We start from the raw sequence: 27121 nt of genomic DNA, 5'->3' as shown, positions 1-27121 counted from the left end.
GTAAAATTTAGTTTTGGCGGGAAATGTTGATTTTGTATTTTCTGTATCAGTAAATGTCAGCAATAGAACAACTAGACATAAATCCTAGAATAATACATGCATTGATAAAAGGTTAATCATTTTAAAAACATATAATTTTAAACCAGTTACAAATTTTGGAGTGTATGTGGACTTTATTAAAAAAAAAACACACACCAAGTTTTGACCCTTTTGCCACAGGGGCTTGTTTAGTGCCCTGTGCTTTGGCTAAAATGACTGTGTTTGCACACAGGGACCTTCTATACTAATAGAATAGCATAGAAAGTCCTAGTCCAAATAATTATGACGTCTTGAAAGGCTATTATATTTTTTTTCTTTGATGCCTTACATCGATGTAAAGTGTCAAAGAAAAAAATATAATAGCCTTTCAAGACGTCGTAATTATTTGGACTAAGAAAGTCCGTGGTGCACCTCACAAATTATTTACGCTTAGTGCAGACAAACCTGTGAATCTGGATTTTTTTAAAAATTTTATAAACAAAATTCAAATGCATTTTATGTCTCTTACTTACTTACTTATAGTTACTTACTTACTGCTAAAATAAAAAAGTTAGGACTTCCCCTTGTGTAATAATCAAGGTATAAACTGTATTGATTGGCATGGACAATATATATTTTGAAAAACTAACTGATTTAAGACAAAGCAATATCTAACCTTGCTTTAGAATATATAATTTCTTTCAAAAGAATTCTTAAAAGATTTTTAATTTTCAGGGGGCCTCCGTGGCTGAGGGGTCTAAGTAGTCTAACTACTGTATCACTAGCCTGTCAGTACTGAGGTTGTGGGTTCAAATCCCACACGTGGCAGGTGCACTCGACTCCAATCTTAATTGACTAGGATTGTCAGTTTTCCTACCCTAGGTTGTGGTTCTCTCCATGCACTAAGGCTTCCTCCACCAATAAAAACTGACCAACAATGAAATAGCACAATAGAGTTGAAAGTGGCAATAAACACCAATCAATCAACTGATTTTCAAAATAAAAATCTGTACATAGCTTCAATACAGCGTAAGTGGTTGTTTTAAGTGACATAAAGTTCACATTCAGACAAGGAAGGAGACCTTCCAAATAATGGTCAGAATGGCAATGTGGTAGGTTCAATTGTCATTCCTTCTTCTCTGCTTGCTACATGAAAGCAAAAAATAACATTATTGTCCCTATTAAATGTAAATTCTATTGTTTAATGGCAGGATTAAAAAGTGATGGTAACTGGTCATCGTCCCTATAAAATTTCCCACAAAATCAGCAGACTATTATAAGTGATCTGTTTTTTGTTGTTTATATGAGATATTAAAGTCTGAGTCTATGGTGATAAACCTAGCTTTTGGTAACCCTTATGTTAAAATATTATTTCCAGGTAAAAATTATTTGAGAAAAACTGCAAATTTCTGATGGTTAATGGTACTGGACCAGTAGAAAAATAATCATGAAAAATTACATTTGACCTTCTGACCCTAAAAAAGATAAGGTTCTTGTTCTTTCAAAAGAAAACTTTCCAGCTGTTTGGTTATTGTTGGACACATGGTTTAGATACCACTAAATCAAATTTGAGACCAGATTCAGTATATCAATTGATATGGTGACCTTCACCTTTTTCAATTGACCTCAAAATAAACAGTGAATTTTGTCACCTGATGTGGAATTATGAAAGTAAGTTTGGTAAAAGTTGGATGCATGGTTCTAAAAATGATATTTAGAAACCAAAATTTGTTCAAATCTAATCTATCAATAAATACTGTGACTATAACCTTTGACCCATTGACCTCAAAATCAAATTTCAGTGTTCTCCCCAGGGCCTGTTTGCAGCCTGGTAATGTGATGCTATATTGCTAGAATGTGATGCTATCTGAAATGAGTTTCTTATAGATAGTGTAATGAATGTGATGCTATAATTTCTAGAAACAAGAAGGTATTTCATTGTTCCCCTTTTCCAGGATGATATAAAAAAAATTCTGAGAACACTGTCAATAGGTATCTTCTCCAAAAAGAATATGTAACCAAAATTTTGGCCAAACTTTATTCTTGAATAATTGCTGAGACCGTGAAATATGACCTGTTGATCCAATTCCAATCTTTGACCTAGTGACATTCAATCCAATAATGGTCTTTGTCATATCATGAGGCATTTTCAAACATAGTTTGGTAAAATTTAAGCATAAAAGACATATCCAGAAATCAAACTTTTGCCCAAGTTCATGACGTCCACCAATAAATAGGTTTCAATAGTTTGAGTTATTTCCCTTGGCAGCTAATTTGGAGAGGTAAATGGTTAATGTTCCTTTTTGACTTATAACCTTATTGAAACTTGTAGTACAAACAAGTCTAATGAAAGATCCTTACTAGATCATGTTGATGAACCAAGCTAGGCTAAAAGAAATTAGAATTGTTTAGAAAACAATTTTTCTAAAGTCTAGTGGTCAGTAAACAAGTTTAAATTTGGCTGATTTAGGGAGGAATTTGTGCATGTAGACCTCTAAGTGGCAACAAAAGGGAAGTAAATCTTGCTAAAATTGTGTCAATCGAAACGTGTTTATGGTTGCTGGAAAAAAAACAGGTGATGAGACTATAATCTTTGACTTATTAACCCAAAAATCAATACGGGCCTTTCTCACTTCATTGTCCAAATTTTTTGGTTTTTGCAGTTATTGCTTAAAAGTCGGATAAAATAGCCGGTATAGTCTGGGAGAACATGATTTATTTATGAGTTGACATTTGAATTTGAATTAGCTTTCAGTAGTATCTGCAAGTACTTTTAGATTGGTACTTTGTGTCTGTTGTTTTTTATGCTAAGTACTGAATTCATGAGTCATTAATTAGCCCCTTCTATTTGTTTTTTTGTCGAGCCTGCTACTTCTGTCGCAGTGTCGCAGAAAGCTCGACATAGGGATAGTGATCCGGCGGCATTAACTAACTACTTAAAAGGTTTATATTTTAGATGGTGGAAGACCTGGATTCTTCATACTTTGTTTATAGATGCCTTATGTCATGAAGTTTCTTTCTGTCATATGTCCATTGTCCTTGACCTCATTTTCATGGTTCAGTGACTACTTGAAAGAAAGTTAAGATTTTTTGTAATGTTAATTTTTCTCTTATAATGAGTAATAGGATAACTATATTTAGTATGTGCTTACCATGTAAGGTCCTCATGCCTGTCAGACAGTTTTCATCTGACCTCGACCTCATTTCATGGATCAGTGAACAAGATTAAGTTTTTGTGTTCAAGTCCATATATCAGATACTATAAGCAATAGGTCTACTATATTTGGTGCATGGAATTAATTGTAAGGTGTACATGTCCAACTGGCAGGTGTCATCTGACCTTGACCTCATTTTCATGGTTCAGTGGTTAAAGTTAAGTTTTTGTGTTTTGGTCTTTTTTCCTAATACTATACATGCTATATGCAATAGGTCAACTATATTTGGTGTATGGAAATAATTTACGATGTACATGTCAATCTGGCAGGATTTATTTGACCTTGACCTCATTTTCATGGTTCATTGTTCAGTATTAAGTTTTTGTGTTTTGGTCTGTTTTTCTTAAACTATAAGCAATAGGTCTACTATATTTGGTGTATGGAATAATTGTAAGGTGTACATGTCCAACTGGCAGGTGTCAACTGACCTTGACCTCATTTTCATGTTTCAGTGGTTAAAGTTAAGTTTTTGTGTTTTGGTCTTTTTTTATTAATACTGTATGCAATAGGTCAACTATATTTGGTGTATGGGAATATTTTACGATGTACATGTCAGTTTGGCAGGTTTTATTTGACCTTGACCTCATTTTCACGGTTCATTGTTCAGTGTTAAGTTTTTGTGTTTTGGTCTGTTTTTCTTAAACTATAAGCAATAAGTCAACTATATTTGGTGTATGGAATGATTGTAAAGTATATATGTCTGCCTGGCAGGTATCGTCAGACCTTGACCTCATTTTCATGGTTCATTGGTCAATGTTAAATTTTCATGGTAAAGTTTGTGTTTTAGATACTATAAGCAATAGGTCAACTATATTTGGTGTATGGAATGATTGTAAGGTGTATATATCTGTCTGGCAGGTATCAACTGACCTTGACCTCATTTTCATGGTTTATTGGTCAATGTTAAATTTTCATTGTTAAGTTTGTTTCTTAGATACTATAAGCAATAGACCAACTATATTTTATGCATAGATTGAATGTAAAGTGTACATGTCTGTCTGGCATGGTTCATCTTACATTGACCTCATTTTCATGGTTCATTGGTCAATGTTAAGTTTTCCTGGTTAAGTTTGTTATATAAGTAATAGCTCAACTATATATGGTGTATGGAAGGATTGTAAGGTGTACATGTATTTCCGGTTTGGTTTATCTGACCTTGACCTCATTTTCTTGGATCATGTTAAGTTTATGTGATACTAGAAGTTGTAGTAAAGCTTTATATTTAGGACTTTCAATATAAAATCAATGATCAGTAAAGCAGGCGAGACATTTCAGCGTGTGCACTCTTGTCACAGTTTACTCTTGTGTTACACCAGTCCAAAGTTAGGGGAGGGAAGGGTGCTCACAAACATGTTAACCCCCCCCTCCCCCTCCCACATACTTTATGTGCCTTCCCAAGCCATGAACCAGTGGCTGTGGTTGTCATCTATAAAAAAAAAAATTGTTCAATGCTGTATATAAATAGTATAAATCAAACTTTTTTTTCTTGAATTGTTACATACTGTGGACTATATGTCTCCCCTCTACAAAAAAGTGGAGACAAAAGACGGGGGCTTGCTGTTAACGATGACAACAGGGCGTAAAAAGTTGTCATTGTGATAGGTCAGTTAAAGATGAACCCCTAATACTAAATAGTAAGTCAATGATATTTGGTAGGCAGTTGAGTTAGCATTTTTACATCAAATTTTCATGGAAATTATTTGGCCCTTCTCTTGAATGCTTTGCATATATAAGCATGCTATAAAGTCATGAAAGTACAGCCATTTTAATTTAAACATTTGCATTTTACTATCACAATTTCATACAGGCAAGACATATCTCAGTTTATATAGCAAATGTATACAGTATTTTGCTCATTGGTAAATAGATGCATCTTGAAAATCCTTCGGCTTGGGTTGTAGGTTATAAATGACCTCCATGTTTACCCTTATCTTTTTTTTTGTTTCAGCAAATATAAAAAAGTTTGACATTGTTTTGAGTCTGTCCAATCCAGATATTCAAAGGTCAACAGGACTGAGTTCAGGAGATGTGTCATTACTAAAGAAGGCAGTTGCTAGAGCAGTTCCTAAACTGCCATGTGTTACAGGTAAACAATTAATGCATTCTGTTGTTTATCTTTGATTTTACCATGTAAAGAGGTCATTGGTACATTTCATGATGCCTCAACATGTTAAAGGGGAGATAATGGAAATGTTGGGCATGGGGTATTCTTGTGTGAATTCACTCTCAATTCTGTTTTTTTTTTGTTTGGTTGGTTTTTTAGTTTGCATTATATTGCATCTTTTTTTAATTCATTATTGACCTCTGACATTTTTATGCCCCCGCCAGTAGGCTAAGGGGTCATAAAGTGTTACCCTTGTCCGTCCCGTCTGTCTGTCGTGTACGTCCCCAAAATTGGTTTCCGTTCTCTAACTTTAGTTTGCCTCAACCAAATGTTATAAAAATTATACACAATGCTTATTACCACAAAACACAGATCGAGTTTCGAAATTGGGTGGCATAACTTTTACCATTCATAAGTTATGCCCTTTATAAACATAAAAATTGCTGAATTTTTCGTTTCCGTTTTCCAACTTTAGTTTGCCTCAACCAAATGTTATGAAACTTATACACAAGACTTATTACCACAAAACACAGATCAAGTTTGAAATTGGGTGGCGTCCATTTTACCGTTCTTGAGTTATGCCCCTTTATAAATGGAAAATGGAAAAATTGCTAAATCTGTCGTTTCTGTTTTCTTACTTTAGTTTGCCTCAACCAAATGTTATGAAACTCATACACAATGTTTATTACCACAAACACAGATCAAGTTTGAATTTAGGTGGCGTCACTTTTACTGTTCTCGAGTTATGCCCTTTAAAACATTATATGCAAGCAGGGGCATCATCTGTGTCCCATGGATACATTCTTCATTTATTTCACTTGAAATCTAGAGAAAAGTTCAGTTTTAAAATTACTTATAAAGTTATATCTATTCTGATATCTATAGTCTGTTGTATGATTGCAATGACTTCTTGTAACTTTGATTGATACAAGTAGTTTGATTTTGTTTTCATAGACTTTCAGTCATAATCAATAAAAAATGGTAAAAACATTTCTCCTTCATATGAAATTTTTATATTCATTCAATACTTTGATCTGATCTATTTTTATACTTATTAGCCTTAGACATATGGAAAGAAAAATGCCCAAGTCAGCTGACACTTAAGAAATTGACAACAGGATGTAAATCCATCGATGAAGCTTTACGTGGTGGACTATTGTCTCATGGTATAACAGAAATTTCAGGGGAGAGCTCTGCTGGTAAAACTCAGCTGTGTTTACAGCTTTGTTTGAATGTGCAGCTGCCATTTACTCATGGAGGATTGGATGGAGGTAAGATAAGGGTTGTGATAAATATATGTTCCTCTAATCATGACATGTCATGGCATTTGGCCTCAATTTCATGCTCTAGTAGTCTGGTTAAGATTTCAGGATGAGGTGTGGTCCTTAGTTACTATACAGGATAGATCAGTTTGTCAAGTAAAATTTTCATGTCAGTCAAACATATATATAAGGCCTTCACTTCAATTTCTCTCTGCTGTTGTCAGATTGAGTTTCCAGGATTAATCTGCTTTTCAGTACATACATAATTATAGTCAAGCAGACAATATTTGGTATGTTAATTGGTTTGAATCAGTTTAAGTTTGTAACTTTTTTTTCATTTAATATCCTATATTTTACACTTATAATATGTTTCAGGGGCAGCCTATATTTGTACAGAAGATGTGTTCCCGAACAAACGTCTTCATCAGATGATCCAATACTTCAGTCTTAAAGTAAATGCATTGTCAAACAAAATACAGTATGGAGACAACATTTTCATAGAACATATTTCTGATGTTGTAAGTACATCATGTACATGTATCATTAAAAATGGAAAACAGCTTGTCCAAATTTAAATTCCTGGTGAAATTTCAAAACTGTCATTGATATTAGCTTTTTGTTTTCAAGAAGAAATTTGGTTGAAGATTTTTTCCAGAATCTATCAGTATCTCTTCAGATAGATCTGTGAGAGATAGAGAATGCACAGCCACATGAATAAACATTATTGTTAAAACAGTGTATTTTGGTTATTTTTCTTTATTTCTCAAGTGATGATTAAATTGCCCTATTGGCGAGTACAGCTTATAATCACCTAACTCATGGCGACTTTCATTTGTTCATAGTTGCAATTGAACTATCATGTATGTTGTACTCTGATATACTACAGAAAAAAGCTTCTTAAAATGAAAAAAGGAAAATAATGCTGTTAGGGCTGTCCCATTTAGTAATACATAAAAAGGGTTTTTAAAATAAAAATGCTTCACAGTTCATACACCACATCAGCTACCAACACCCAACTCCTCTGAAAAACATACATAAAAACAAAAAACACCTGGTCAAGATAGCCCGACTTGGTACAGGCACAAAATATGGTGTAGTTTAACCAGTTATACAAATGCCCCCCCCCCCCCTTTTTTGGTCACCCTTGGAAGGGGGCAGGGTTTCTTTGCCGGTCACCAAATTTGGCGAAAAAAAATAGCTAATTGTTAAAAGATTTTAGGAAAGCATTTTTTGGTTTCTATGACAGATGTTGCCAGTTTCATCTTGTTTACATTTGAATTTCCATCTATTTTCCCACACACAATGGCCGTGTATAAATTTTTGTCACATTTTTCTAGGGAACTACAAATAAGTGATGCCTGAAATTTGTAAGAAAGGTTCATGTGAACGTGCTATTCCTTGTGGTGCATTTACATATCCATTGCACTTCAAACTCCTGTTTTCCAAATACCCGAAAGTTAGATTATCATTTATAGTGAGCAATAGTTCTACTTGCTTTTAAATAAAACTATATTGGTGTGTGTTCCAGATTTGAAAATTTATTGGATATGGGTTACAATGTAATCTCCCTTAAACCTTTTATGCTCATTACCTGGTATACATATAATGAAAAGATCCTATTAGAGTCAGTAAAACATGAAAAGTGTTTTCAGTAGTGTCATTAGAGTAAGTTATCCATACATTTTATGTGAAAGTAAAATATTTGTCAATATTTTTTTATGCTGGCTTTTTTGTTCCTAGAATGGATTGAAATACTGCATCCAAAAGAGATTACCTATATTGCTTTCAAAAGGAGATATCAAACTAGTAGTTGTTGATTCAGTTGCTAGTCTGTTCAGATGTGAATACGACCAAAAAGATATGGTTCAGAGATCAAAAGACCTTGCATCCATGGGGGCTTCTTTACATCAGCTCAGTAACCAGTATAATATTCCTGTTGTATGTGTTAATCAGGCAAGTTAACATCTAAAATGTAACCTTCATACTTTTTTTCATTTTGTAGAATGTTAAAGCAAATACTGATGTGCATATTGTAAAGATTTATAGAATAACTAATAGAAGAATTCAGATATAGAAAAATATTCAACGAGTGACCAAACAACACATTAATTCACGAATGCACATAGCGCATGAGTTAATTATCAGTGTTGTTCAGTCTCAAGTTGAATATTTTTCGATATTTGAATTCTTTGATTAGTTATTCTTTTTATTATTGAGCTTTTTAATGGAAATAAAAAAGAAAATGCAAGGGACTATATCTTTTTTTATGCATTCACTATTTGTTTTGATGTAACGTCATCGACGTCTTGACAACAGCTATTGTTGTATAACGTTAGAGGAGTGAAATTATCAGTTTTTAGTTCACTGGGAAATCACGGCAATTCATTGCAAACAACGTAATAATTTGATTTAATTAAATATTAATAAAATAATAATTAGTTAGGGCCCCGCCGAATGTCAGACGCCCTATAGTGATCAGTCTGTCCGTCCGTCCGTAACAAATTGTGACCGCTCTATATCTAGAGAACCGTTATGATTTCAAAGTTTATACTTGACATGTATATTAACCAACAACAGAGGGTGTCATAATTTATGTACAACTTCCTAGGTCAAAGGTCAAGGTCAAAAAATTTGGTTTCAGTTGACAACCCCATGTCCTATGGTATAGATCGTGTCCACTCTATATCTTGAGAACTGTATGATTTTAAAGTTTATACTTGACATGTATATAAACCAACACCAGAGGGTGTGTCATAATTTATGTACAACTTCCTAGGTCAAAGGTCAAGGTCAAAAACTATGGTTTCAGTTGACAACCCCATGTCCGATGGTAAAGATACCAATTTTTTACCACACGTAATTCACAGCGGGGCCCACAGAGATGGCTCCCATCTCAATGATATCTAGTTGAAATTAAAGTAATTTTTTGTTGAAATATACGTATACATTGTTCATATGCTCATCTCCAACAGATTTCCATTTAGATGGTTTTTATTTTGTGGAACATGTTTAATAACTCAACCTCTTTCTGTATGTGCCTGTCCCAAGTAAAGAGCCTGTAATTCAGTGACCGTCTTTGTTTGCTTTATAATATAGTTGTTTTGTACATAAATCAGGCCCTTAGATTTTTTTGTTTTTTTTTATTAGTTTTATATTTTGTCATGTCTGGGCCTTTTAGAGCCTACTTTACGGTATGGGTTTTGCTCATTGTTGAAGGCTGTACTGTGACACACAGTTGCTAACATCTATGACAGTGACAAATACTTATTTGAAGATCTTGTGTTGCTGATCATTTTTAAAGGCAGTGCTTTAATGCCTTTCTGGTTGCCGGGTTAATATTTCCTTCCGCGATATCCGACATATCTACGTACAGGGTCATTTGGTCAGAAGTAGATCCGGAAATGTTGAATTCTCTCCTCTTCATTTTGTAATATAAAATGTTTTTGTTTCATTTCATTTACATTGGGAAATAAAGAAATGGTCATTGCGTTTTGTTAGTTTTAAAAACTTTTGATATATTTGTATTTTGCATTATAAGCAGTCAACCGATTGACAAACTAGAATTATTTGAATTCCGTGTGGAAAGAGGTCGGGTTAATTCCAGTGTTATCTGCAATCTAGATAATTTAAAATCATTTCTGTCGTTGATATTACAATTAAAGGTCGACTGAACATGAATTTTAATGCATATTATACAATTTAAAGCGCATTTCTGTTTATGCACGTGAAGCCGTATGACGTTATTGTTATTTCGGTATCAGCTATAAAAAGTGGCAAATTATCGTTCCTGAATAGGTGGCGCCGTGGTAGCCGGTCCTGTTCCTCAACTTCCGGTTTCAGCTCTGGGCAAATTTACAATGACATTTTTAATTAACGATGCCTAGTACTTGTTGTTGTGTACCTGGATGTCATTTAAGAGGAGGACATGCATTTCCAAATGACTTAAAAAGAAGGAAAAGTTGGATCAACGCCATGGCCCATACGCAGATTGGACGAGAACACGATGAAATCGTGGAGTCCATCTCAATCAGCTGTTGTTTGCAAGGCAAATTTTACTGAAAACGACTACGTGCAGGAAACTATTCATGGTAAAACTTTATTTTCTTTTTGAAATATATACAGTTATATATATATTTAATGGCCATGCGAATAAACCAAAGTCTGTTTACAACCGCAAATTGCGCAATTATTGAATTACCGTTTTAGAATAAAAGGGGGGTGATTAATTCAAGACGTCATAATTTTTTTGATTACGATTCAATGTGGGCTGTTTGAGATTTTTTGGTGAATGCTACAATTATAATGATATCTTACAAGAGGTATATCATACTGAGAATTATTTTAGCAGTAATTATGCTAATGTAGTATTAACAGGAATGCATAAGCTATGCCTCATAGGCTTTCTTGAAAAATATCAATGACAATGTTAACAAGAATAAAATAATGACATCATGCTCTCATCTGTATTATAGTTATTTAGGTACGTGTGTTGCATAAGTCTCTCATTGTTTGTCCTTATAGGCTTTGGATTTACATAACATACATTGAATCTGGCAAACATAGTTTTATCCACATTGTAACATGTGTAATGAATAAATCTAGTTAATATTTTGCCAGGTAGTACAAAGTATACATTGCTAATGGGAGTTCATTTAATTTTCAAAAAACTAATGTTTTATAACCTTTTTCAGGGGGCAAACCCACCATACAGAGACTTATGTCTACTGCCATTCCCAGCCTATTTTCCTGGACCAAGCAAAATGAGCAAGAGACTGAATCGTCTGCAAAAAGAAAAATCAGGGCAGTTTCCCGTGAAAGCAAAAGAACTAAACTGTAAAACAATATCTGAATCTAGTGTTAAGAATATTGTGTATATACATGGATTGTTTTTATGTCTTAAACAGTGGAGAGAGGCTAACACTTGGCCATCTAGTGGTTTAGTTAGGTATTTTTTGCCATCTGACTTCAAATTAATGTTTCCTACAACTAGGATTATTATTGACAGCACAGAATGTCCCGTGAAAAAACCTAAAGCTCGCTCCTAGAGCTCAACAGGCAACCTTTTCATCATATAAAAACAGAAATACTGAAAATACTTGTATGTTTGACACCTGGTGGTTTAGTGAACTATGTCTCTAATGCATATGTTGGTTGTACCAGTGATCGTCAAATAGTTGAACGATGTAGAATAGTTCAATTATGTGATCCAGGTGACAGTGTGATGGCAGATAAAGGTTTTAATGTGCATGATTTGTTTGCTAAAATGGATGTTGCCGTCAATATTCCAACTTTTTTCAAAATGAGAAACAGAATTAGTTCGAAAACTCTTATACGGGATAGAAAAGTCTCCAATAAATGTGTGCATGTAGAGCGAACTATTAGACTTGGCAAAACATACAAAATTCTAATAAATCCTATGAATGGAACTGAAACAATACTTTCATCTGAAATAACATTTAGTTGTTTTAATTATGTTGTGTAATTTTAGAACTTGTATTGTGCCAAAGGATGTATATTAAATGCAAGTGACGCAATGAATTTTGTTCTGATATATATATATTTACAATTACATGTACATGTAAATTGTTCTGCATAAAAAATATGGAGATGTGCCCACAGTGGTATGATATTCAGTGAGTTTATCAAACCAAAGTGCATAAGAAATGGGTTTAAGCAGTTACAGGTGTTACTGTAACCGTACAATCTCCAACAATGAGAAAAACTCATACCGTGTAGAGAATTATTTTCTTCTATTATTTTACAAATATGGAGAGGTGGTTAAAATGCTATAAATATATTGAGACAACTATTATGACAGTGACCAAACAAGATGTCATTTTTTTCTTAATTAAGAACTCCTTTTTTCATTCATAAATTACTTTATACTTGGAAATAATTTTGCTTTGAGTTACATATAGTTTAAAGAATAAACTGTTAACACAGAGATATGTCTCGCCTATTTGTTATTTTGATAATGCAAATGTTGAAATTAAAATAGCAATACTTTAACATGTAAGTTATGCAAATATTCAAAGTCAATGAACCATGACTGAAGGTACAGGGCTAAACAATCTCCATGGAAATGAGATGTGCTAATGCTAATACAACTGCAAACCAAATACCATTGACTTTTCATAAGTCATTCTCTTTAAACAAACCTAAACACAAACATTAACTTGTAAACTATGTAAAAGTTTCAAAGTCAATGTACCATAATTAGGGGGTGGGGTTATATGATCTCCATGGAAATGAAACTTGCAAATGCCAATACATTTGCATACATACCGAATATCATTGACTTAACATCAGTGGTTCATCTTAAACTGACCTAATCACAAACTAATACATGTAAACTAAGTAAAAGTTTCAAAGTCAATAGACGATGACTGAGGGGTAAGGACTAAATATTCTCCATGGAAATGTGATGTGCTAATGCTAATGCTTATACAACTGCATACCAATTATCATTGACCTACCACTAACAGTTCCCCTTAAACTGACCTAATCACAAACTAATACATGAAAACTAAGCAAAGTTTCAAAGTCAATAGACCTTGACTGAGGGGGCGGGGCCAAATAATCTCCATGGTAATGAGATGTGCCAATGCTAATAAAACTGCATACCAAATATCATTGACCTACCACTAGTGGTTCCCCATAAACTGACCTAATCACAAACTTATACATGTAAACTAAGCAAAGTTTCAAAGTCAGTAGACCTTGACTGAGGGGGCGGGGCCAAAATATATAATCTCCTTGGTAATGTGATGTGCAAATGCTAATACAACTGCAGACCAAATATCACTGACCTACCACTAGTGGTTCACCATGAACTAGACCTAATCACAAACTAATACATTGTTGACGCCGCCGCAGACGCCGGAAACAGCATACCTATATCTTGCTTTTTGACTCCGTCAAGGCGAGACAAAAAGTATTGTCATCGAAAGAGTTAACATGTTGCAATGTACATTTAACATTATGTTACTTGATGTTCTTGCAATACACACAATACAGTGACTAAGCAATCATTATGAACTACTTTTCATAGGATGGAAGTCATTGAATATGCTAATATAATCAATAATAAAGAATAGTCCATTTATATTAATAAGGAAAAGTTCTTTTATGTCTTAAAAGTGCGTATCATGGTGAGGTACAGAAAATCATATATACAAGGTTCAAATTTATTTTCTGATGTATAGGAAGAAAATGTGTACCCCATTGTTAAATTTGCATTGCTTTTAAGATTAAAATAGATATCTTGAGATTGACTGTATGTTACCATAGTTTACAAATGAAATTGATATAACATATCCATATAAAGTGTATTTTATAATTATGCCACAATATCTATTATCATCAACCATGCCAAAATATATGCTTGGTATATCCAATATGTAACTCCACAGATACACACATATACTATGTGCAAGTTTATTATATCAAAGTAACAGTCATACAAATTGCCCTTAAACATCAAAGTGTACTGAGATTTAATACCAGCATTCTTGTTGGCATACTTTACCACGAGCTGTGTTGCATATACATGGCATATAAACAAGTGTTCACCATATTCTTAAAGCTGTTGAATCGAAGGAAAGCAGGTAAATACCATCATACATATATAAAATGATACATGTAGATAGACAACATCATCTATGCACGATAAGTTCAACAGGAGTCTTCTACATAGTTCTATGCTACCAAATCCAAAGTTTATATAAAAGAAAGAAGTCAAAGGTTTCCAATCATAGTTTAGTTACATTCATTTTTTTTGGTACCTGAGGTCGTTGAATATAGACCATAATACAAATAAGGAGTTGTGGTATGATTGCCAATTAAACAACTATCATCCATACTTACTAGTGACAAACCACATTTGCAAAGTTGAAAAAATACAGTTGATATAACTGGTATTTATTCCTAAAAAGAAAATGCCCAACTATATTAAACAGTATTTGACTATAAACATAGATAAACAAGCTACAAACTGGACATAATGCACTAGTTCATAAACAAGTTGGAACAATCACCTTCATATAATGCTCAAAATATGCATATGACATTCATGAAACTTGTTCAATATCATTAGAGAACTCTAAATCTTAAATACTGGAAGCCACCTCTGATAAGTACACTGTACTATGCAAGATAATGATATAACTGGACTAAAAATACACACAACCTGTAATTAACTGCCTTTACAGCGCTATCGCGCTTTGATTCTGTTGTAAGTTTCAGTCTATCTTTTATATTTAGTTATCAAGATATTAGGTAAGCAATAAAATTAGAATAATAATTGTGGTAATACTAATATGAAATGACAGCAATTATATTTTAAATGTATTAATTAGCATTTTTGCTTCTTTAATCACAGGTAACAGATTCAATGGATGTGAAAGACAGGCACAGAAAGCATATTCCATCCCTAGGTCTTACATGGTCCAATCAAGTGACTACCAGAATCACCTTGACTAGAACTAACCAGCATGTGACTATTCCAAAACATTTGATAAACAATTTGCTTATTGGTGGATTTGAAACATGTGTTAGAGACTTAGAAATCATCTTTGCCCCCCATTTACCCATGTTTAAAATACCTTGCATGATAGATCAAGAAGGATTTAAAGGATGGAGTTGTTAACGTATTATTAAAAAAAGATTATTGCTTTTAGTTTGTGGTATTGTATAGTTAGGTTTAATAGGACAGTTGCAGTTGTACATGTACATGTATTTCTTTATTCTGCAATCAAGCATTTTACTGTTCAAGTAAAGTTGTACACAATAACCATTACAATATTTATATGCTGTGTGAATATCATCTGGTTAATTTTTTGAGAGAGTGGCAATCTTAACATAATTTGGGTCAAAGAATTTTTCTGTCTGTTCTTCCATCCAATATACAAAATTACACCGACCATGTGACAAAAGGCTTTCACACTTGGTAGGATTGTTTGTCATTTTCTTTATCTTTTGATTTGACAATTCTTGAAAGTTATTTAGTTATTGGACATAATTTTTATGCCCCCGCAACTGAAAGTTCGGTGGGGGGGGGGGGGGGGGGGGGGGGCATATTGTTTTACCCCTGTTCATCCATCCCATTATGGGTGTTTAGTTATTCCAGATAACCTATCCTACAGTTTGAATGCTAGGAAGTTTTCACTTTGCTGGCTGTTTGTACATATATTGAAGGTGTACATGTGGTCAGGGTTTTGATTTTTATTGATATTTGCTCTTTTGGGAGATGGTTGAACTTTGTCATTTGTGGAGTATTTACTTGCATAAGAGGTGCATAACTTTTCCGGATAACTCCTCCTACAGTTTGAATTCTAGGAAGTTTTCACTTTGCTGGCTGTTTGTACATATATTGAAGGTGTGCATGTGGTCAGGGTTTTGATTTTTATTAATATTTGCTATTTTGGGAGATAGTTGAACTTTGTCATTTTTGGAGTATTTACTTAGTAACTTGCACAAGAGGTTCATAGCATTTCCAGATAACTCCTCCTACAGTGAACCATAGACCTATGTGCTCCCATGCTTAACTTTGTGTATTTTAAAATAACACTTTGCATCTGCGGGGGCATCATTTGTGTCTCCCAGACACAATAATATCTCAAAAGAAAGTCCTACATTGACTTTGTTATAATGCAGTTAATTCAGAATGGACTGTGGGGGCATCACTTTGACTCGTAAGTATTGTAACATAACCACACCTTGTGTATACTCCTCCTTTGAAACTGTTTGCCCAAAAGCTGTCATATTTGGTGGGGGTTATTCCAAAACTAAATGTATGGGGTGGGGTGAGAGTAGAAGTCACTTTTCTCTACTAGACCACCACATATATAATTAGAATTAGAAATTTAATGCATTATTACATGAAACCTTGTTTCAAACACCACTGCCCAATTATTAATATATGGTGCCTTCCAACTCCCCCACCTTCATTATTATTTCTGGAATAGCCCTCTATAGATTGTTTCTTTCTTTTCTGTAATAGCTATCATGCCTATGATACTGATACATAATATTTCATTTCCTCATAAATAAGGGTCTCCACTGTTGGAATAACATACATATTGGGGGGAACAAAGAACTAAGGTTAACAAATATTACACAAAAGAATTAATCAAAAACTACCAGCATGATACTTCTTATCTTTCTATGGTAAAAAAAGTCTGCAGAAAAAAGACAATACAGTAATTTACAAACACTTCCCCTGTGGCTAGTAGGGCTATAAAGAACTACTTAAAGGTATGGGTAATTCTCATTGTTGAAGGCTGTACAGTTGCCTATAATTGCTTACATCCACTTTATTTGAACTTTGGTGGATAGTTGTCTTATTGGCAATCATACCTCATCTCCTTATTTTTATACACCATATTTTAGATTTTATTTGATTTCATGTTGTTAAATTTCAGGGGTTTTTACATAGATATAGGAAGATGTGGTATGAGTGCCAATGAGACAACTCTCCATCCAAGTAAGATGATATATAAAGAACTGTTCCTCTTCATGATGGCATTAATTCACAACCCGACTACCAATCTCCAGTGGGTGGATACTGAAAGGTATTCACAGTTGTCTTTCACTAGATAAGTAAATAAAACGATAATAAAGACAACAACACCCATCAATTACCGCATGGTAAGAGTTTATTCTGGTCGAAACATGTAGACCAGATTAAACTCTTACCATGCGGTAATTGATGGGTGGTGTTGTCTTTATTATTGTTTTATTTACAATTCATAATTGACAAATTACCCCATAAGGAAATTGGTCCATATTACTCAGCTAATGCAAGAAGTTTTTTCATTAGTGAGTTTGAGTATGTTATTAAGTTAGAAATTAACAACAGAAGATTTGTACAGAAAGAATGGAATGGAAAAACTCCAATATTCAGGAGTGTAGCAGAGGGCTCACTGTATAATAAAAAACATCTACTGGATACTTCAGGACTTGAAAACCCAACCAGCACCCTTGGTCAAAATTTATTCTTATCAGACTCTGACAATTTGTGTCCAGATAACACACCGCACTATACCACTAATAAATATGGCCGTTTCAAGGACTCGAGAAATCTACATAGACCTTACTACAAGCAGCAGTGATGAAACCATATGTTTGGATGAACTTCAAGAAAATTTATGGGACAGGCACATTTTTGTACACTCAATATATAACATTTTTAGTAAATAATAACTAAGGTATAAATATTTGAACAAAGACTTTATACTTGAACAATTTATTTTACTTTCTTTTCCTTGTTGACAATCTATTTAAATTGTTTCACTGTCTATTAATAAAGCTTATTACTTATTAATATTTGTATGGCTGTGCCCTAGGCACTGAAACATGAATCAATAAAATTACTGCAGCAATCCCTAAAGTGTTGTTAAAAGACTCTCTACTAAAACTGATCAATTAATTGTAAATCCATTAAAAAAAACAATCAAATTACAATCAAGAAGAAATCAATCAAATGTCAATCTAAAAAGTTCCATCAAAATGATTCATCCATCAAATATAATGCTGAACACTAATAATTTTCACTTCCGTTATATTTTCATATTTTGGTACATAGCTGTTTTACAAATGGTTCACAATTAATATAAATGGCCATTTGTTTTTTTTTCACATACTTCCAACTTGTTATCCTTCCTTTTTTGCATCAATCCACTGAAACTGATATCTGTTAACAGTTGACACTACACAACAAAAGCTTTTTCATATGCAATGTATTTCCAGACCAATTCTTTTCTTGCTCAGTTCCAGTGAGATTACTTTAACAGATACTTTATCTCCAAGATTCAATTTTGTATTTTTCATTTTAGATACATGTATCAGTCCATTTTGTCCTACACCTATATCTACAAATGCTCCAAAATGTGTAACATTTGTTATTTTTCCCGTCAATATTGTTCCATTTTTCAACGAATTAATGTCTTGAATTTCTTTTCTGAATAATGGTTTCTCAAAATCTGAAAACAGTAAAAATACAAATGTTATTTGTACACATTTTTTTTTCGTGACTAATGAATAATTTTTTAACATGAACTTCACAATGTCCATTTCTTTCAGTTTTTTTTTTTTTTGCTTGTTGTTCAGCCTTATAAGACATGGCATAACCCTTTGCATATAATCTTTTCTATTTTCTATTTTAAAGGAAAATATGGATTTTGCCTCCCTTTGCAATTTTTTTTTTTAATTTGGTAATGAAGTGGTAAATCAGGAAAAAAGTAAATAACTTTTAGTCAGTATACCTGACAATCAAACTTCCTGTTATATAAACTTTTAATTAGTCAATTTATCTCAAGTTCTGTGACTCATTTCACAAAAAATCTTTCCATAAAAATACTTGTAAGTAATGTACATTTCAGTACAACTTAAGTTCAATTTTAGTCGTAAGATTGTTTGTGAAAAGAGCCTGGTTTTTATGTCAATTTCCATATGAACTTAGTTGTCCATTAATGACCATATTGATAACACAACTCAAAGCAAAAACATTTGCTGTAACACCACACAAGAGGCATATATACACTTTGATCTACAATCAGCAGAACCTCATTTAATCTTTAAAACCATTCACAGCTTTGTTGGTCACATTGGATGGAGGATAGACCAAAACTAAAAATAGATAGTGAGCACTATGTAATGGACTTGCTTTAAAAAAAACTCATCAAGAGATACCAGGCTTGTAATTTTGTATGCCAGTTTCGTCAATGACACTCAAATCAGTAATTTATGTATTCTTTTAAATCCTTTCATTGTAAAAACTAAATTAGTAATCCAAGATTAATTGTTACCTTCTCTGTAATCATAGGAATGTGGCTTAAGGAATGCTTTGACGATCAGATCAACTGTTGGCTCTCCTACTGCAAGGGTAGCTGACAATTCCTCTGTGGCTATAAAAGAAGATGTGGGTAAACTTAATGACTCATCAAGCAAGCTAAAAATAAAGAGCTCTCAAGGTGTAATGTCATAGGTCAAAGAGTCTTATAAAAATTTCAATGAATGTTGTTTACTTTATTTTCAAATCAATAATTTATACATATATTGCATTGTATACAGCAACTGTGTTATCTGTGTAGTCAAAATTTACAATATTAATGTTGGCTTTAAACTATACACCATACTTTTATGTTTGAATGTTGCTTAATAACTTTCATTTTTTTTTAACAAGTTGTATCATAAGTATTTTAAACTATTTTAACTTAATTTTTGTGTAGCATATAGCTTTATCTGTTTTGATGTTAAAATATATGGTGCATCTAATCAAATGAATTTTCATATGCCAATGTGACATATTAAAACTGAATAAATTGTCTTACTTTTGGTCTTCATATAGTTCTGTACCTCTCTGATAAACACCTCTTGGCCAAGGTTTTCTTTGTTAACTCCTAGCATCTGCATTAAACTACAAATCAAGTTTAAAAATCTTTATCAAATATGAAACAACATGCATTTTTTCTGCAGTAATGGCTATAAATGTAGTACAAATTGTCATTCAGCACTCAATGTATTAGCCAAATAAAATACTGTTGAACATTGTATAAAAATCTGATCTAATGCTTTTGGAACTGTAAGGGTGAATGAGGTTACAATACAATTTTCATTTATTTTATATTTACAAGGTTTCAAACTCAATTAAGATATTGTTGACATACATTTCATAAAAATTTGAACAAAATCCATTGAGATCTTATTTATAGGCACTTTTTTTTTTAGATAATTATCATTTACACATTTTTAATTGACACTGATTTTTCGAACATGATCAACATCACACCTATCAAGAACTGTAGGTAGAGAGGCATAACAAGGACAGACACCTGGCACATGATTGAGGAGACAATTAATCATTGATGTTTTTCAATACCTTTCTGGAAAAAGAACCCACATGACAAATTTTAACAAATGCATACATACAGATGGACATAAATATGGGCAAGTATAAATGCCTTGCTAATAAAGGTAGGCAAAAAATAAAACTAGCGGCTCTAAAGAGACTGTGTCACTCATCTGCATCTTCAACAATGGTCAATTTTTAGTAAAGTTCATTAAGGGGGAATTACTCTATTATTTGTAAATCTTGTCTTGCTGATCATTTCTTATCATGGATTTTCCTAGCATTCCACAGGCTCCTGTATTCAGACCCATTCCAAATTGCAAAAACCCTACTTTTTTCCTAATTTTGGGAGGAAAAATTCCAAAACAATCTCAAAACTCATTTTCATCTATATTATTCATAACAGCGATGTTCATTTTGTTCACCCTAGCTTTATGCTGAAAATCGCCAACAAGTAATATGGAAACGGAGTAAAAACATATTTGACTGACAAAAACAACTTCGACAAAAGGCCGCTATAAACCGGAAATGTAAACTATTACAATACCGGATCAGATTCCAGGAGCGGATAAGGCTAATTCTGGGTTTGCCGATCAAATACAATAAATAAATTAAAAAAAATTCCAGACTGGTGACAAAATACCTCTATAAAATATGAACACTAGAATTGAAAACCAAAAGATATACATGAAAAAGAAAGAAGAAACAAAAAATATTTTATACACAAACTCAAAATTATTTTTAGTTCAAAAATTTTTATGTCAAAATTCAATAAAATGTGACATTAATTTCCTTCACTAAAAAATGTTGATATTGGATGTTTTTATAATGTAAACATATGACTACAGATCCAAGAGGTAAATTCTTCTCAATTTTGAAGGGCCAGTAAAAATCTGGAAGACCAAGTGAATTTAGAAAAGTGTTAGCCTGGTTGGCCAGTTAAAATAAATCTTATTTCTATCCCTGAATTATTTATTATATTAACTGTTACTGTCTTTGAAGATAAAAAAGGGGGTAAATTTTTATCACATGTGCGCTTTAAGAACTACGATATTTTGATATTAAAATAAACTTGATTGCCTTGTTGTCAAGTTTAGAAACAAAAAGAACAGAAAATAAAATTATAAATAGCAATCATGTAGTTTCTTACTTTATTTTCACAAAAAAAGATAGAACTAAACACATTAAAACTCACATTTGGTATATTTGTTTTTTTCCCAATTTGACTGAAAATAGTGTAAAAATTCCCAAAACTGGCCAGTGTCCTTTTTCCCAAAATACCCAGAAAAAAACCCTGATTATATTTAAAATTTCTATCTAATACAGTTTTCAAGATAATAAACAAAAATCATAATTAAAGAGAAACATTTAATAAGGAGTCGACTAACGATTTCGGTAATGTTTGACTTATTTGTAGATCTTTTATTACTGATGTATTTTGCTGTTTAAAGATTCTATCAATATATTACATTTTTAAGATATTAGGCAATAACACAAAAAAATGGTAAAAATCTTCATTAAAGGGCCATAACTCTAGCATGGAATTGTCTGACAATTTCTGTCATACAACTTATTTGTGGATCTTGTCTTGCTGACCAATTTTGCTATTTAAAGTTTCTGTCTCTCTATTATAATTTTCGAGATAATAGGCAAAATTGTTTTAAAACGGTAAAATTTGTGATTTAAGGGCAATAACTCCAGTTAGAAGTGGTCTGAGAGTTTTGATGTAAATGGACAAAAGGCAGAGCTCAACATTCTGTATATTTCTGCCTCTGTCAGATTTTCTCTTTTTATAGCAGTTTTCAAAATAATATGCAAAACTTACATTTTACCCCTATGTTTGATTTTTAACCATGTCAGTCATCTTGGATGGCAGGTGGGGTCATCAGACAGACACATTTTTAAACTAGATACCCAATGACGATTGCAGCGAAGCTTGGCCTACTAGTTTCAGAGGAGAAGATTTTTGAAGTAAACAGACGACGGACGCAAAGTGATGAGAAAAGCTCACTTGGCCCTTTGGGGCAGGCGAGCTAAAAAAAAGCTATTGTGGCCAATGGAAACTAAGGGAGCTACCATTTGATTTTTATGGGGGGCTAGGATGAAAAATTTTGTCCTGCATTTTTTTTTAGTTGTAATCTCTGTCCTGCCTTTTTATTTTTCACTCTGTTCGGTCCTGCCTTTTTTTTAAAGTTTATCCTGACTTTTTTTTACCTAAATTGTCATCCTGACTTTTTTTTTGGCAAGTGTCTCATCCTGCCTTTTTTTTTTATCTCAAAACTCCTGTCCTGCCTATTTTTTTCAAATTTCATCCTAGCCCCCATAAAAATCAAATGGTAGCTCCCTAACAATATTAACAAATATCTAAATATTGATAACAGTTTAATCAGCTGAGATAAGAGATAAGAGATTAGGACATTATGCTTCTGAAGTCTTGATGTATTATGGATATTTTAGTCATCTGGTTGCTGTCTCTTGACATATACCTAACATCTCCTTTTATTCACATTGTTTGATGAAGGAGTACATACCTTTCAGCTGCACCATATGATTCTGGATGTATCCATGTTGTATCTAGGATGTTAGGTTCAAGACTGATGGAGTCTTTCTTCTTTTTAGCCTTCCCACCACCAGTTGTTGGTTTCTTTCTTTTTCTTCCTATTTTCGTTTCTTCAGGTTCTTCTTTACATGTTTCTGTCTGTCTAAAAGAAACAAAATCAAGATTCATTCTAGTGTTCCTGTAAAGAACCAATGAAATAAAAAGAACAACTAATATACTGACTAATTTATACAGAAAAAAGAATAAATGTAAACCTTGCCCTATATTAAATTATAAAATGTGTTTTTTCTAGAGAGAGGTTCAATATCTTTAAAAAAAAATTACACCCATAGCATTAGCAATAACAAGACACATATTTATATTGCAATATCAACATTTAAACCACAATGCATTGAAAAAATATGGATATATTCTGTCTCATGAGGCATTTACAAATCAAGTTTGATAAAAGTTGGGCATAACATAAAAAGGTAACATCTAGAAACCACAATTTTGCCAAAATTTCAGTCTATTAACAGCTGCTGTGACCTTGGCCTTATACTTTTTTACCCCAAAATCAATATGGGTCTCCCTCTTCCCATAGGGCATGTGCAAGTCAAGGTTTTCCTTATGGCTTGATATATTTTGTCTGAAAAACAATATGTGAACATACAGACTCCTAGACAGATAGCATTGATATTGAACGAATAATGATGAATCCACAGTAATATAACTGTAAAACGGGAGTTTTTTTCATTGTTAACATGATATTGCATTTTGTTATTATATCTTTCAACAAACATAATGTCCCAGGTTAGGGGAGGGTTGAGTGCTTACAAACATGTTTAGCCCACCACATTCTTTTTGTGCCTGTCCCAAAGTCAGGAGCCTGTAGTTCAGCAGTTGTTGTTGGTTCATGTCTGTCATATTTGTTTTTCATAAATTGTTTTGTTATGAATTAGGCTGTTATTTTTCTCAATAGAACTGTTTCATATTTTTCATGTCAGGGCCTTTTATAGCTGACTATATGGTATGAGTTTTTCTCATTGTTGAAAGCCATGCGGCTGCCTATAATTGCTTACATCCACTTCATTTGAACTTTGGTGGATAGTTGTCTGATTGACAATAACTACATCTCCTTATCTTTATATAATGTTTAAATACCCTTCAAGTGAAGCATTGACTCTGATGAATCCTGCACACTGTTCATAAGACTTGTCACCAATACCTTTCACACATTTCACTTGTCCTCTATTGACAAATAAACCATTACTTTCTCTCCATTCTATAATTTTCTTAGCTCTTGTAGAATTTAAGCCTGCTATTCTCCTGAAAAATTAATATCCAAATTTAGTCTTAGATACATGATTTTTTTATTAGTTGTTATTGGCTTTGAACTAGCTTTCAGTAACCGTGAGTACTCTCACATCTATACTTTGTGTCTTTTGTGCTTTTGTTGGTTGTTTTTGTGCTTCGTATTGATCTGATGAGTTAAGCGCTTTTCAACTGATTTTTAGCTCACCTGACCTGAAAGGTCAAGTGAGCTTTTCTCATCACTTTGCGTCCGTCGTCCGTCGTCCGTAAACTTTTACAAAAATTTTCTCCTCTGAAACTACTGGGCCAAATTTGACCAAACTTGGCCACAATCATTATTGGGGTATCTAGTTTAAAAAATGTGTCCGGTGACCCGGCCAACCAACCAAGATGGCCGCCATGGCTAAAAATAGAACATGGGGGTAAAATGTAGATTTTGGCTTATATCTCTGAAACCAAAGCATTTAGAGCAAATCTGACATGATGTAAAAATGTTTATCAGGTCAAGATCTATCTGCCCTGAAATTTTCAGATGAATCGGACAACCCGTTGTTGGGTTGCTGCCCCTGAATTGGTAATTTTAAGGAAATTTTGCAGTTTTTGGTTATTATCTTGAATATTATTATAGATAGAGGTAAACTGTAAACAGCAATAATGTTCAGCAAAGTAAGATCTACAAATAAGTCAACTTGACCAAAATGGTCAGTTGACCCCTTAAGGAGTTATTGCCCTTTATAGTCAATTTTTAACCATTTTTAGTAAATTTTTGTAATCTTTTACAAAAATCTTCTCCTCTGAAACTACTAAGACAAATTTAACCAAACTTGTCCACAATCATCATTAGGGTATCTAGTTTAAAAATTGTGTCCAGTGATCCGGCCAACCAACCAAGATGGCCGCCATGGCTAAAAATAGAACATAGGGGTAAAATGTAGATTTTGGCTTATATCTCTGAAACCAAAGCATTTAGAGCAAATCTGACATGGGGTAAAATTGTTTATCAGGTCAAGATCTATCTGCCCTGAAATTTTCAGATGAATCGGACAACCCGTTGTTGGGTTGCTGCCCCTGAATTGGTAATTTTAAGGAAATTTTGCAGTTTTTGGTTATTATCTTGAATATTATTATAGATAGAGGTAAACTGTAAACAGCAATAATGTTCAGCAAAGTAAGATCTACAAATAAGTCAACTTGACCAAAATGGTCAGTTGACCCCTTAAGGAGTTATTGCCCTTTATAGTCAATTTTTAACCATTTTTCGTAAATTTTTGTAATCTTTTACAAAAATCTTCTCCTCTGAAACTACTAAGACAAATTTAACCAAACTTGTTCACAATCATCATTAGGGTATCTAGTTTAAAAAATGTGTCCGGTGACCCGGCCAACCAACCAAGATGGCCGCCATGGCTAAAAATAGAACATAGGGGTAAAATGTAGATTTTGGCTTATATCTCTGAAACCAAAGCATTTAGAGCAAATCTGACATGGGTAAAATTGTTTATCAGGTCAAGATCTATCTGCCCTGAAATTTTCAGATGAATCGGACAACCCGTTGTTGGGTTGCTGCCCCTGAATTGGTAATTTTAAGGAAATTTTGCAGTTTTTGGTTATTATCTTGAATATTATTATAGATAGAGGTAAACTGTAAACAGCAATAATGTTCAGCAAAGTAAGATCTACAAATAAGTCAACTTGACCAAAATGGTCAGTTGACCCCTTAAGGAGTTATTGCCCTTTATAGTCAATTTTTAACCATTTTTCGTAAATTTTTGTAATCTTTTACAAAAATCTTCTCCTCTGAAACTACTAAGACAAATTAAACCAAACTTGTCCACAATCATCATTAGGGTATCTAGTTTAAAAAAATGTGTCCAATCACCCCGCCCGCGAACCAAGATGGCCGACATGGCTAAAAAATAGTACATAGGGTAAAATGCAGTTTTTGACTCGTATCTCTGAAACCAAAGCATTTAGAGCAAATCTGATGAGTATAAATTTGTTCATTAGGTCAAGATCTATCTGACCTGAAATTTTCAGACCAATCAGGCAACCCGTTGTTGGGTTGCTGCCCCTGAATTGGTAATTTTAAGGAAATTTTGCTGTTTTTGGTTATTATCTTGAATATTATTATAGATAGAGATAAACTGTAAACAGCAATAATGTTCAGCAAAGTAAGATCTACAAATAAGGCAACATGACCAAAATTGTCAATTGACCCCTTAAGGAGTTATTTCCCTTTATAGTCAATTTTTTACAATTTTCATAAATTTTGTAAATTTTTAAAAGTATTTTCCACTGTAACTACCGGGCCAAGTTCATTATAGATAGAGATAATAGTAAGGAGCAAGAATATTCAGTAAAGTAAGATCTACAAACACATCACCATCACCAAAACACAATTTTGTCATGAATCCATCTGTGTCCTTTGTTTAATATGCACATAGACCAAGGTGAGCGACACAGGCTCTTTAGAGCCTCTAGTTATAGTTTGTTATGTTGTGCTGTGACACCACTGTCTCAAGTGAGGAGCCTGTAATTCAGTGGTTGTCGTTTTTTGCTGTATATCATTCCAGATTTTTTTCTGTATGCATCTATATTGGCAAGAAATTGTCTATGGCTTCTTATTACCAATAAAAGTATAATTTCACAAAAAAAATTATTGCATTCAGCCTTCATTTAAGAATTTTATCTAATGACCTTTTAATAAAGGAAACACTTTGCATTAAAACAGGAGAAAACATCTGCCTGTTTGAAAGTTGTATTTTTTTCAGAAAAAAAAATCATTGATGTTTCAACCATTGACTTTTTTTTTTGCTATTT

At 33.1% G+C, this 27121-nt stretch overlaps 2 protein-coding genes across 2 annotated transcripts in view; one reads left to right on the top strand and one right to left on the bottom strand.

Moving 5' to 3' along the window:
- Positions 1 to 18: 18 nt before the first annotated feature.
- Positions 19 to 15273, top strand: LOC127698181 (DNA repair protein XRCC3-like). Its single transcript, XM_052201535.1, has 6 exons — positions 19 to 111; positions 5182 to 5319; positions 6396 to 6608; positions 6975 to 7117; positions 8340 to 8552; positions 14980 to 15273. Exons 1-6 carry the CDS (start codon positions 54 to 56, stop codon positions 15244 to 15246), a joined length of 1032 nt encoding a protein of 343 aa, XP_052057495.1. The 5' UTR covers positions 19 to 53; the 3' UTR covers positions 15247 to 15273.
- Positions 15274 to 17828: 2555 nt separating this feature from the next.
- The window catches only part of LOC127739439 (S1 RNA-binding domain-containing protein 1-like), a 33271-nt gene continuing 23978 nt past the window's right edge, over positions 17829 to 27121 (bottom strand). The window contains exons 14-18 of the mRNA XM_052251209.1: positions 24152 to 24316; positions 22980 to 23150; positions 19931 to 20016; positions 19406 to 19504; positions 17829 to 18580 (exon numbers count right to left, since the gene is read on the bottom strand). Of these exons, the coding sequence (XP_052107169.1) occupies positions 18327 to 18580; positions 19406 to 19504; positions 19931 to 20016; positions 22980 to 23150; positions 24152 to 24316 (775 nt within the window). The 3' untranslated portion in view covers positions 17829 to 18326. The remainder of the gene's footprint in view (positions 18581 to 19405; positions 19505 to 19930; positions 20017 to 22979; positions 23151 to 24151; positions 24317 to 27121) is intronic.

The sequence above is a fragment of the Mytilus californianus genome, unplaced genomic scaffold, assembly GCF_021869535.1.
Source record: "Mytilus californianus isolate M0D057914Y unplaced genomic scaffold, xbMytCali1.0.p SCAF_4, whole genome shotgun sequence".
In the NCBI taxonomy this organism is placed as follows: Eukaryota; Metazoa; Mollusca; class Bivalvia; order Mytilida; family Mytilidae; genus Mytilus; species Mytilus californianus.
This window is presented reverse-complemented; position numbering and strand designations above follow the sequence as displayed.

Coding starts and splice junctions, on each gene's coding strand:
- LOC127698181 (XM_052201535.1), top strand. CDS start 54: ATGTCAGCAATAGAACAACTAGACATAAATCCTAGAATAATACATGCA. Junction 5,320..6,395: donor TAAACTGCCATGTGTTACAG/GTAAACAATTAA, acceptor TATACTTATTAG/CCTTAGACATATGGAAAGAA. Junction 6,609..6,974: donor TCATGGAGGATTGGATGGAG/GTAAGATAAGGG, acceptor AATATGTTTCAG/GGGCAGCCTATATTTGTACA.